Consider the following 13,005-nt stretch of genomic DNA (forward strand, 5'->3'; position numbering starts at 1 on the left):
GGCAACGAAGCTTTCGCTGCGAGTGCTCGCACGCTTCTCGATTTGTAACTGCACGGTGCTTTGTGGCGCTACTTTTTGGTGATAGTAGACACTTGTCATGCGTCTAGGGCACAGCTGTCACCAAGAGTGTACGGTCACATCTTTTAGTTCTCGTCGAAAACGTGCTATACTGCTAGTGCCAGAAAGAGAGAGAGAGAAATAGAGCAGGCAGAGGAAAGTCAGGAAGGTCAACCACATGAATGTCCGGTTTGCTACCCTACGCCGGGGGTAAGGGAAAGGGGAACAGAAACAGGAAAAGACGACTCTTGCATGGGATGCAGACGATAGTGCCAGCCTTTTCTCCTTTCCCACATTAACCACAAGAGAGGAGAGGGAACGCTGCGTACACGCGGGAGGATGCGCAGGAAGACTATCGGCGGTCACTGCGGCCGGTGCACTTGAACTGCACTATAGCGCAGAAATTACTTTTTGTGCAAGCGATGTGGACGGCTGATGCTAGTGCAAGACTTACTGCGCAAGTATTGCGCCAGCTGTATAACGTCTCTGCTGGGCATTATGGGCGAAAGTGCAACTCGTTCTACGGCTGCAGATGTTATGAATTTCAGACTCTTATTCGGACTTGCTATCGGCTGCAGGATAGGAAGTGGGTGCACCAAGGAATAACAGCACATGTGTCCGGTCGGGAGGGAACTTCTTTTGGGGCAAATATTAGAGCCGAAAAAGCGAAGCGACCACCACTCTTACCTAAGCACCCATCGAGTGGTTTGCCTTTCAGTGTGCAATTTCATTTGCAGCACAATAAAATTGGTGCACTTATTTGACATTAACCTCTTTTGTTTCTTTAATATTATCATGCCACTTCCAAGTTTTATCTATCAGCAAACTATCCTGCACCCTTTCCCTTTTCTTTGTCTAGCCTTGGATTCCTTCTGTTTTTCTCCATGGTAGACTGAATACCAAATAACACGTCATTCTTATTTCTCTATGTTTAATTAGATGGTCCTGAAAAGCAATATTCTCCATAATTTCTAGCTTTATTGTTCTCATGACTATTATTCACCTTCCCCCACAGCCTCTTTTTCTTAATGTTCTATCCCCTGCTTCTTAGCCAGTTCTCCGTTACGAGTGTCTGCCGTTGTCGGGGATATCATCATCATCATCATCATCATCATCATCATCATGAGTGGGCATGCTCCGTCAATCAGCAAAAGAAAACATAACCGGACCAAACACGGGCACAGAATTCTAGGCCCAATCCACCAGTGTGGGTAAGGGCCACGGTGTGCGGCCATCATCAGCACCATCGTCACAGGGACGCGAACCAACTCGAGCCACGAGGCGAGAAGCAGAAGAAGCGAGAGAAGAGGCAGGACGGTTGCCTCGCACAGCCGCAGCGCAGACGCCTCCGTCCCGTTCGCCGGGGCCCACCGGATCGAGGAAAAGCCGCGCGCCCACCGAGCACAATGACGGGCCAACCAGGACGCCGGCGGGACCGCAGCCACCGGCGACGTGACCGCGAGGACCGCAGCCCCGCCGCGTCGAAGTCCCCGCGACGCCACCGAATGGGCGGCCGCAAGGGTCGCACGCGTCGCTCGACGTCGCGGCGCTCCTCCTCTGCCTCCCATTCCTCATCGCGCGGCGAAAGGGGACGCCGTCTGGCCGTCGCCAGCGCCGCCTGGCTCCTGGCCGCGCTGCTCACCATCCTGGGGGGCGTTGGCATCGGCGTGCTGGCGGTGCGCTACGCCGACTTCTTCCAGCGCGTGGCGTGAGTACCGCGTCGCGCTGCGCAGCAGGTCTTTTAAAGCACTGCCTGCGTACCAGTATGTAGAAGTGAAGCTTTAGCTGGCGCGTTACTGCACCGCAGTTTACGGAACAGCGGAGAGACGGACGTGCGGGGACGGGGTGATGAGGGGATGGGGGCGCGGGCAGGCCACGTACCAACGCAGAAATGGGGGGAAGGGGCACGTTCCCGGTGTGCCTTCCACTCCCCGCTACGTTACTGGCGTACAGTGAATTTAGTTTTTTCTCTTTCTACGAGAACAAAGACGCAACATTAATTTGTTTTTAACGCGTTGTGGTTGAAGAAAGTGTCACGACATGGCACTCCATGCGCTGCCGTCGACGACTCCCGTTGCGGCCCGTCTAACTGTCCTGTAGCTTTTATATGACGCGGGTCGAGGCTTGTTATTTTAATGGCATCACATGAACGATTGTCCGGTAGGGCAATAAGATGCGACACTATCGCGCTCAACTGTGGTCGAACGAGGGATGCGGAAGGAGCCAACGTTTCTACGAAGGCGCTCGTCTTAGGAAAGCAACCGCAGAGCCAGAACTGGGGTTGCTGCCCTGACGAAAACGAGTGTGCTTGCCGAAAGCTCGACTCCAGCGGCATCTCTTGCTCGACCACAGTTGGTCACGTAAGGTCATTAACTTCCTGCGGACCTGCCTTGCTTCGACTGTCACATATAGTCGTGCAGCTCGGACGGAGAGTCAATCTCGGTTACCCGGTCAGTCAATTCATATAGCGTGCACTGTCACGGGCGCAGCACTCCCGTGGCACCTCCTGCCCGGAGCTACCGCCCGGCGCCAAGGTTGGACGCTGACGGCTCTTACCTGGACTCGCCGGGCTTCGTCAAGAACAAGGGCGTCGACGCCGCCCCGGTGGAGACGTGCGACTCGGACGTTTGCCTCTGGGAAGGTGCGAGCGCTTCGCGTGCGCTGACCACTGGTGTACAGTCGCGATCAATTTGAAGGTGATCGCTCGAGCGGCGACCAAAACTAGGAGCAGCGGCACGTTACGTCATCACCGTCGGTCGAGAGGGAAACATCAGATAGCTCCCCTCTCTCTCTTTTGGTGTTCCCTGAAAAGCTGTCACTCCCGTCACCATTCACGGCATAATCTGCGAATTCATTTCAATTGCGTTATGAGCTTTTGCACAGAGGCGTCATTGCTAGCCAAGATATGCATGAGGAAGCGACGCACACAGATCATTGACATGAAAAAGAAACAAACACAAAAATGTGGCGAGTTGGTCTTGAGGGTAATGGTTGCAGCCTGGAAGAGCATAATAGGGGAAGAAGGCAGCGCAATCTTTATCTTCGCAGTTGCGAAATCGGCCGCTATGCTGCGGTCGATGCTCGCGCGATCACCTTCAAATTGATCGCGACTGTACCCCAGCGCTCGCTGGAACACGTATTCTCCTGACCTTTAGGACGCCGAATCAAAGGGAATTCCGAGGTTTGCTGCAAGAAGTAAAAATGCGAATGTTGGGCTAGCACTGCGTGCGTAGATTACCGAGTGGAAAAAAAGAAAGAGCTTTATCTGTATGATGTCTAGTCCGCATGGGCGACGTCTGTGAAGGTTAGGTAATGTGCGCAGTGGCAATATGTCTTTCTTTCACCCTTGCGCAGCTACTGCTGCTCCTGTATCATTCTGTAGTAGCAGATAAGTTGAAGTTCGGCGTTTGTCCTATGGATCGCGCTGTGCCACGTTTAAAATTGAGCCGTCAAGCCATGTTTCACGATGTTTACGGTGTGCGCATGCGTTTACAGAAGCGTCGTGAACGCAATGCCGTGTACAAATAAGCATGACCGAAATAATACCGTCCAAGAAAAAAATGAAAGCTGGCAGAATCCACACCCTGTGGGAATCGATGTTATGGGAACCGGCGTGCGGAGAGCCTACCAAGTTATCAAAATTACTGTGAAAGCACCAAGACATAGGCGGCTGCTTTATGATCTACATGACACGCATGCCGTGACATCCACTTCGTGACCTATCATTTATGTTCGTCATAGAGTCTTGTCATGCTGTATTAATTTTGGTACGTACCTAGTATATGGAACAACCATGAGAACACAAAGAAGTATAGACGGCCGTTTCATGAGCTACATGACACACATGTCATGATATTCATGTCATAATCGATAATTTGCGTTGTCATACACTATTGTCAAACATGCCAATTTTTTTACATTCCAAGACGTAGGCGGCTAGACAGATAGCTAGATAGTGTCAATGTGGCAAATGTTGGCCAAGTAATGCCTCGCATTAAATAAAAAAAACTGCGAATGATTCCTTGGCTCTAAACGATTCGCGAATGATATATGTACTCAAAAGTATGCATATTATACCTTAGGAACACTTACAGCAATTCGCGGGCAGCCTGTACACTAGGCGTTACCAGATTCCCTCGAATGATTCTTCCTCAATCTTTTCTTGTCTGCTATAGCTGCTGACCAATGTTCGTGTCAGCTTAAAGATACAGACAATTACGACAGGATGAAAAGGTCTCGATTTGCCTTTCCAAGGAATCTTTTTACAGTGGAGCTGTTATGCGCTAGGCTCTGGCGGTTTGTGTGCGTAGGTTAGAAGGATGGCGGACACCCCAGAGCTAAAAGAGCCAAAGCAGAAAGCAAAATCGTATCGCCGGGTATACGCAGCTGAGTTCAAGCGGGAGAAACATCAAAACGTATTGTGATAAAAGCTATAATAATAATAAAAGTAAAAACGGAATGGACACTGTTTAGTATGAATTGCGATTTGAGATCACGGGCTCTATAGGCAAACGACGTAACCTTATCTCAGTTTCCTTCCATCCATGCACCCGCCGAGGTTGCTCAGTGGCTATGGTGTTGGGCTGCTGAGCACGAGGTTGCGGGATCGAATCCCGGCCACGGCAGCCGCATTTCGATGGGGGCGAAATGCGAAAACACCCGTGTACTTAGATTTAGGTGCAGGTTAAAGCACCCCGGGTGGTCGAAATTTCCGGCGTCCTCCACTACGGCGTGCCTCATAAACAGAAAGTGGTTTTGGCACGTAAAACCCCGTAATTTAATTTTAATTCCATCCGTGCAATGGGTAGGTCGCGTGCGGTGAGGACTGCGGAGTAACAGCACGCCTACGAAGAACACCGTCGTGAACGAAGTGGGAATGTGTGCGGCGACGGCGGGCTGCACGTAATACGGACGATGATTGTGCCGCAAACGCCAAGCGTATGCACCTTTGGTTGGATCACTCCTACCGACTCCACTCCCGTCGTAGTTGTCGCTGATTTCAACATAGACGTGTCTCGGCCAGATGGAAAGTGGTTCGTGGCGTTTCTCTTGGAAAGGTTCGGCTTTCAATGTTACACAAACATCAGTGTGCCCATGTACGACGGGTCATCGGTCGTCTACAGACCTCACATTGACCAAGAACCTTTCCAGTGTCGCCACAGAGCCACTGGCTGTATGTCATAGCGATAATAAAGCGATAGGCACCTTGGTGACTAAACAATAAGTTCATAAATGCAAACGAATGTAGGTTAAATAAAAAAAAAAACATTGAGTATGAAATTTAATAAAGTAACGAAAAATCTCGAAAATACAAAATTCATTATGGTATGTGTCTTATCTTCAATCAACGTATTTATCATCAATATATTTATCACAATATACATAGCTCCGCTGGTCATCCACCTCCACAGAATGGAATGGCTCTGAATTTTTTCTAGATTATAATATGCTAGCAAATAAAGATACTTAGGTATGCTGTATGGCCTAATTATAAGTGATTTTGACAGAATCCTTCACGCCAGCTACTGTGAATGATTTGCTGAAATTTGTGATTTCGGAAATATTTTTGGTTTTTTATATAAAGCTCATTAGTGATTCTCACACAGTCCTTCACGTCCACTATTGTGAATATTTCGTTGTGCCCAACCCAATGGCCCTCCTCTGTAACAAAGTTATCAGATGTGATTCAACACCCTTCCTTCTTACACGTGGTGAGTAAAGTCGTGGAACGGCTGAGCATGCCACCCATCAGGGGCCACAACATGCGTGAAAAAATGTCCGTGAATATATTTCGTTTTGATGTCGTGCTTATTAGTGATTACCATAAAATCCTTAACGTCGATAGAGGGAACAAATTGTTTGCATTTGTGAATGTATTTGGCTTTGATATCCAGCTGTGACTCAAGTCACTGAAGTACAAGCGCGTAAACAGGCTCACGAGTATAGGACTGAAAAGTACAACACAGTCCTGCTTGTCTCTTTGTCACTGATATGAAACCCAACTGACTTGCTCAACGCTCAGACATTGCAAGCTTTACTACTGACTATAAAAAAATCTTCGACTTCGACTACTGTCATAAATTTGGTGAATTTGGAGAACTTGCGGATGTACAGTCAACAGCAAAAGTTTGCGGGATGCGGTTTCCCCTTCAAATGGGAATTGCTGCACTGTCGAGTCATGACACTTCGTATTCAGTGAATCATTGTGTAGGTGGCGAAGGGTACTACATGCTGGAAGATTTAACTCGAGGCTGTGTGACCATGCTTCGCGAGGATTTAATTTCTTGGCAGATCCTGCGTCCCGTAAACTTTTGCGGTTGACTGTACGCGGTTGTTGCATGCCGCATAAATCCTACTTAGAACAACTTCTTGGCAAAACCAATCGCGCCTCTTCGTGTCATATGGGATTCTACCATGATTACATTCTTACACTTGGTATACGAAAAAAAAAGTGCTGAACGACTTCGCGCACCTTGTCCCCAGGGCGCAACTTGTACGAGAAGTTCAACGAGTCCGTGAACCCGTGCAACGACTTCTACGGCTACGTGTGCGGCTCGAGCAGCTGGTACCGGCACAGCCAGCGCATCGACACTCGGCCCTACCGCATACACAGCCCCGGACAGCTCATGTTCGACCTGGCCGACCTGCAGCAGCGCCTGTACCGACTTCGCGGCGACCAGTACCGGGCACGGCCGACGCTCTTCACCAACCAGGCAAGGCACACTCGACTTCTGTGTTGGTTTCTTCGAAAGTCACTGCTCCATCATCATCACCACCAGCCTTCTTTATGTTCGCTGCTGGGCGATCCTAGTGATCTCCAACGGCTAATTTCTTGTGCCAGCTGACACCATGTTATGCATGCGATTAATTATGAACTTAGCGCCAAAACACATGATCATGGAGAGGGGCGGACGTCAAGACAAGGCCGAGCGCTTACTTCTAAGCTCTCTCGTCTCGTACTTATGTCCCCTCCTCTTTGCGATCCTGTCCTTGGCGCTAAATTCGCCAATATTTGGACATGCACCAACTAGCCCAACCGCAACTAGAACTTTCTAATTGCGTTTTGGATTAGGTGTGACCGTCGCCTGACCTTTCTTTTCCAGCTACTGTTCTTCCTCAGCAATTGCACCCAACCGGAGAAGAACGAGTCAGTATGGGCGACGCTGAAGAATATCTTTGTCGAGAACCTGCTCCAAGGCTGGCCTTTCAAGAAGGACCCTAAGGTGTTGAGGATCTCGGACACGGCCATGGTCCTGGACAAGTACATCGGTCTGTTCGCCTTCGTCAGGGTGTCCTTGCGCAAGGACCTCGAAGACGACGACTACGAAGTACACCTGGAGGCTCCGGAGCTGATTCTCAAAAGGCACCAGTTCGTGTACCCGAACGAATCGGTGGCCGAATACGCCAAACGGGTCGAGAGGCTCATGTCCATCTTCACCGATGCCAGCATGGTCAAGGCCGCCGAGGACGTCGTGCAGCTGGAGCAGAGACTCCTGCAGATCAAGGTGCCGTACCTTTCTTACTCTCTCTTTCTCTGGCCTCGTCTCCCTTCCCTATCTTGCAGTTGTTGATTCCTTCCCATTCAAATTTTGCCCAGAGAAAGCTATTTCGCATTTCGCGGGGTGTTATTTCTAATGCGAAGTTTGGGTGTGTTGCTTGTTCGTTTCGTGTAGAATGAAGTTGACTACATCTGTGCCAACGTGTGAAACCAAAGGAATTGTGTGAAACACGAAGCTCGCCTTGTTCTGTCGTTGAGCCGACAGTAGGTGCCGAGGGTTTGGTTCTCGCAAATTGTTCACTGTCGCTTTTGGCTTCGCCCCAGGCGACGCGTGCTTTCGATTTGTTGTGCGCGGAACAGGTTAGTGTACCCAAACGTGGCCTTCAAATGAATTCACCGCGGCATGATATATGTATGCAAAATTTGAAACCATTCAAGCCTGCGGTTCAGCCGGAGAGAGAGAGAGAGAGAGAGAGACAACCTCATGTAGTCGCCTACAGAACGACACCATGGCTAAATGGCGCCGTGACGCGGGCCCTGACGTCTTCTCAGCGGGTGGTCTCTACTAAACTCCAGCGCGTGTTACTCCCGCGGCCGGTCACCCTGAGGGGCAGCGTTCCGCCGGTTTCGCTCGGCCTTTCTCTTTCAAGAGCCGCCGAGACCTGCTGGACGGCCCAGGTTTGGCTTTCGTGGTCGTAGCATTCCGCCGCCATGCAGCCGCTCACGTTTACGCTACGTTTAGTAGATGGCAACTCAGCTGGGGGAACGGGGAAAGGTGGGGGAGCATTTATGAGAAGGAAAGATTCACATCCACCCGTCTTGTAGCACGAAGCTACAAAGAAAACATATACAGGTTTCTCAGAAGAAAAAAATTAAAAAAATTCATTCTGGGGTTTTACATGCCCTAACCATGATCTGATTATGAGGCAGCCATAGTGAGGGGCTCAGGATTAATTTTGACCATCTAGGGTTGTTTGAAATGCTCCCAATTCAGGGTACATGGGCGTTTTTGCATTTTGCCCCCATCGAAATGCGGCCGCCTCGGCCGGGATTTGCTACCGCGACCTCGAGTTTATCAACGCTACACCGAAACCACTAAGCAACGATGGCTGGCGGAGAAAAATTCATCCCGGTCCGGGATAGGAGCAGGACGAATTTATTCTTCAACTGAGAAGCTGTCTTTCTGAATTTTTTCCTCGCTGCTGTATGTTGGTACTCTAACTTCGATAACATTTTAGCGACAGTGAACGATAGGATAGGAATAGAATGGTGGGGGCCCCTAGGTCAAGGCTCCGATGGTTCTTGCCATCTTCTGAGCTCTCTGGGTCAGCTTGAGTCAGCTTGAGTCTGTGGCCCCGCACCACGGCTATTCGTCCCTCTAGGCTGTGGGAAGGACGAAAGCAGACGTTGACACCACAATGCGCTACTGTAGTTAGTGTCCCTATGGCTGCGCTTCCCTATGGCCGCGGTTGCATTAGAATGAACGTCACACTTGAAAGCTTACACTAATGCAGTGAAAGGCGCACACTAAGCTTACACCTTGAAATCTTTTGTTTCAAAAACAAGGTATATTTTAGGAACTGGAACGTGGTATTAACGCATTAAGTCAATGGTTCTGAGCATTTTCTTGCTCTATAGTCAGCGCTTGTGTCGTCGTTCTTCTCCTCGTCTTAAGCTCTTACGCGCTGTTTACCCCTTCCATATATGCAACACCAGCTACCCCAATGTCGATTCCTCATACATGGATTATATATGCGAAGTAGTAGCGTAGTTCCATTAAAACGACCAAGGGTTGTGTTCGTCTCTTCTAGGAGACATAATGCCGAAGAGAAGTGAGTAAAGGTAGTGATATCGGGGTGAATTTGGTGTCCTGGCAACTAGCGATAGGCTTTCCGATACTGACTAAAGCAATTCCAAGCGCTCCACTTTCACAGGCGCCTCGGAGGTTTCTGCCGTACGACAACCGGACGGCCACCATCAAGGAGCTCCAGCGCCGCAATGCATGGCACTGGCTGACCTACCTGAACTTCCTGCTGGAGGACGCGGGCGTCCAGTTCCACCGTCAGTCAAGTGTGGTGGTCTTGGACCGCGAGTACGTCACACGCCTCTCCCTCCAGCTGAGCAAGTTCTCGGGCAAGACGCTACTCAACTACCTCGGCTACGCCCTGATAGTCAAGTTCTCCCCGCTCCTGCCCAGCGACGTCGACTTCGTCGTGCCGCTGAGCCACGAAAACTACCTCGAGACAGTGCCCGAGCGCCTGCAGGCATGCGTCCACATGCTCGAAGACCTGTGCCCGTACCTGGTCCGCAAGATGGCGCGCATGACGATCGGCCGGGAGAACGCGACCACGCCTCAGTGGCACTACGACGAAGAGATGCACAAGCTGGTCTACATCATCAAGGAAAGCATGAAACAGACGGTGCAGAGGGCACCCTGGCTGAGTCAGGCCGAAGTGGACGCTGCGTCACAAAAGATCGACAAGATTCGAGTTGACTTTCTGGCAGCCAGGGAGAGCGAGGAGCAGGTGAACGCCTACTATCCGCAGTTTGTGAGCCCGTTCCCGGCCAGCGACGCACTGCTGGGCTACTACAAGCTTCTGAACGAGACCATGACCTTCTACTGGATCACAAACTCGTCGTATGACCTGGACGCCCGCTACCAGGCGTCCTCTCTGGTCGCCGGAGAGGTCGAGTACGTCGCCGAGAAGAACCTCATCTTCATTCCGCACGGCCTCATTGCGTTCGCCAGCAACATCACGCCGACGTTCGACCCGCTCTTCGTACCGCTCATCGTGCCCGCCATCTTGCGCGCCATGTTCGCCGCCATCGATCGGCGCGGCTCGACCGTCACCTTCCAGAATCAGGTAGCTTCTCTAAAACCCTTTCCCGAGTGAGATGTGGCGCTAGTGCTGAGGGGTCATCTGTACTCGCCATTCAACTATGGGAGCGACTGAGTGTATAGTTGCCGCCAAAAATATAGAGTAGGGAGCGGCCGACAGCCGTAGTGGTGGAACTCAAATTAGCGCAGGAGACAGTTCAACAAGATATCGATATAGAAAAATTTCTAGCCCGCGACCTTTCTGCTCTGTATACTTGACTGGTCATATATTTGTGCCCTTACCGTACGCAAGTGATTCTGGTATTCGTGATCGGTTGCTTCCGAGCAGGACGTACAGGTCAATCAGGTGACTGCATGTCTTCGAGTTGCCTGACCATGCCCCTGACCGGAACTCTCTTCGCACCTCGCTTGCCCGTTGTGATGTGGCCTTGCCGACTACCTGAAGTGGAAGTCGTTATGAAGTCAGAAGGGGGCGGTGGTGTAATACGCTTTCCTCCGCCCCCCCTTCCACAGCCCACGCTAGAGTACAGCCAACTTTACACTCAAATTCCTGGGGTCACTTGTTTGCTATTGCACGCATTATAAGATCCTCGTGCGAACATTCTCATACCTTCGTCTTTTTAACTTGCAAGCGTTCAAGGATAACATCTGAAAAAAAAAACAGACAGCAAAGCTATATACATGGCAGTTGCACTATAATCTAACACATACACGGCCGCAACGCCACTTTACAGCCTGAAAATTGACCCTGTAGACGCCGTAGAGCATGAAGGTTGTGCACTTCCGAAAAAAAAAAGAAAGCATCGGGACCACTGCTCCGGTGTAGCGCGGTATTAAACGAGAAATTCTGATGCAGGTGGTGAACTGGTGGTCAAACGCTAGCCGGTTCAGGTTCGCCTCGAAGCTGCAGTGCTTCCAGGACCAATACGCGGCCGAGGCGCAGGCCGCATTGGCCGTCGACATCGACGAGGACTTCTTTCTGGACGAGAACGTCGCGGACAACGCCGTCTTGCACCCGCTGCACGATGTCTACCGCAAGGCGATGCACCTGGCACGCCACACGCCACGCGACTCCCGGGTTCCGGGCCTGGAGACCATGACCATGGACAAGCTGTTCTTCATCAACTACGCCGTGGCCCACTGCGACCGCATCAGCGCCAACCTGGATCGCCGGCGGGTGCTCTACAAAGACGGAGTACCGGCCAGACTGCGCGTAAACGTGCCTCTCAAGAACTACCCCAAGTTTGCCGAGGTCTTCAAGTGCCAGCACAACGTACCCATGAACCCGGAGAGCCGTTGCGAGCTGTGGTGAAGTGAGAATAAAGGCGTCGTTGCAGGGTCCTTAATAATGTCTTTGCGTTTAACTATGTCAATACACGTATTTCGTAAACTGACTAGCATTCTTGAAGACATTGTTCGATCATCTTCGTGCGAAATTACGAAAAAAATAATGACGCGTCAAAAAGCGTGCCCGAGGATGTGCGAATTCGTTAGCTTGAAAGGTAATCTGTGTCCTTTAGAAGAGACAAACAAACGCCACGGTTATCACAACGGGCACGATTTACGTCTAAGGGTAACAAATTCGGGCATCATCATTGGATTAGGAACCACGAGCCATCCCCTACGTGAAATAAAATCGCGCAGGAACTCCTGTGGTAGTATGCGCAAGCACTCTGCCACTTATCTCTACGCAGCCCGGTGCCATTATTAATGCTATGTAACTTAATCCCACCAGTATAAACCTTAAACTTAATCCCACTAGTATAATGTGCCAGAAGGATGCGCCAATGAATCCAGTGAAGTAATGTCGCTCTTCAGCGACTTGAAGCAGCCCAATCTGGGAAGTCGGCAGTGAATCGGATGGTGCACCGATTAAAAAAATAATACCAATTGTAAGGTACAGGCTCTGCGGAGCTCCGCCCTCGACGACCAAACCTGGGCGACCCAGCACGCCCGCGAGGCGGCGGCGAGGCAAGCCCTCGACGTCCCTTCGTGGGAGGCTTAGGCCCGGCCATCACAAAGTGATGGTTCTACAGTAAAAGTTTATTCCTCCTCTTCCTGTGGGGAACACAGCATATAACTTATAACTATAACCCGAGAAAATTTAAATTTACGTTCTATAGATATAAAATCTACTGTACCTACATACTAGAAAACATAAAAATGTGAATAATCAAAAAATAAACGAAAGGGAAAATTTTAGCGTTGAATTCTTTACGTCTCGCGAGTTGCTTCGGTGAAGGAAGAAAATGCCACGGATTGTTACTAAAAAAATCCTGTTTAGGTATTTATTCTTTTTCGATCCACTGTTGCCCGATTCATGGCCAATCCCCCGCAGTGGGTTGTGCTATAATTACAGGCACCAAACCAAACCAAACCAAACTGGCATCGCGCACTCACTTTGGCCTATCCCCTGACGCGGGCCTATGCCACTGTCTAGGATCATCATTATCACAATCCCATTGAGTCATAACGTCGACATTGGCGTTGAAGCCAGATCACAGATTATGAATTCGTAGTGCGACACACGCAGTATATATGCTAAGGAACAGGACACGGCAGGGAAACCGCCAGATGGTATACTCTTTGTTGTTATTGTGTTGTGTTTGTT

At 50.3% G+C, this 13,005-nt stretch overlaps 1 protein-coding gene across 1 annotated transcript; it reads left to right on the forward strand.

The window, feature by feature from the left end:
- Positions 1–470: 470 nt before the first annotated feature.
- Positions 471–11,743, forward strand: LOC135907336 (neprilysin-1-like). The gene is made up of 6 exons (XM_065439018.2): positions 471–1,765; positions 2,547–2,698; positions 6,541–6,770; positions 7,161–7,562; positions 9,490–10,419; positions 11,251–11,743. The coding sequence occupies exons 1-6, from the start codon at positions 1,464–1,466 to the stop codon at positions 11,704–11,706; spliced, it is 2,472 nt and encodes an 823-aa protein (XP_065295090.1). The 5' UTR covers positions 471–1,463; the 3' UTR covers positions 11,707–11,743.
- The last annotated feature ends 1,262 nt before the right edge of the window (positions 11,744–13,005 follow it).

This window comes from Dermacentor albipictus, chromosome 10, assembly GCF_038994185.2.
Source record: "Dermacentor albipictus isolate Rhodes 1998 colony chromosome 10, USDA_Dalb.pri_finalv2, whole genome shotgun sequence".
NCBI lineage: Eukaryota > Metazoa > Arthropoda > Arachnida > Ixodida > Ixodidae > Dermacentor > Dermacentor albipictus.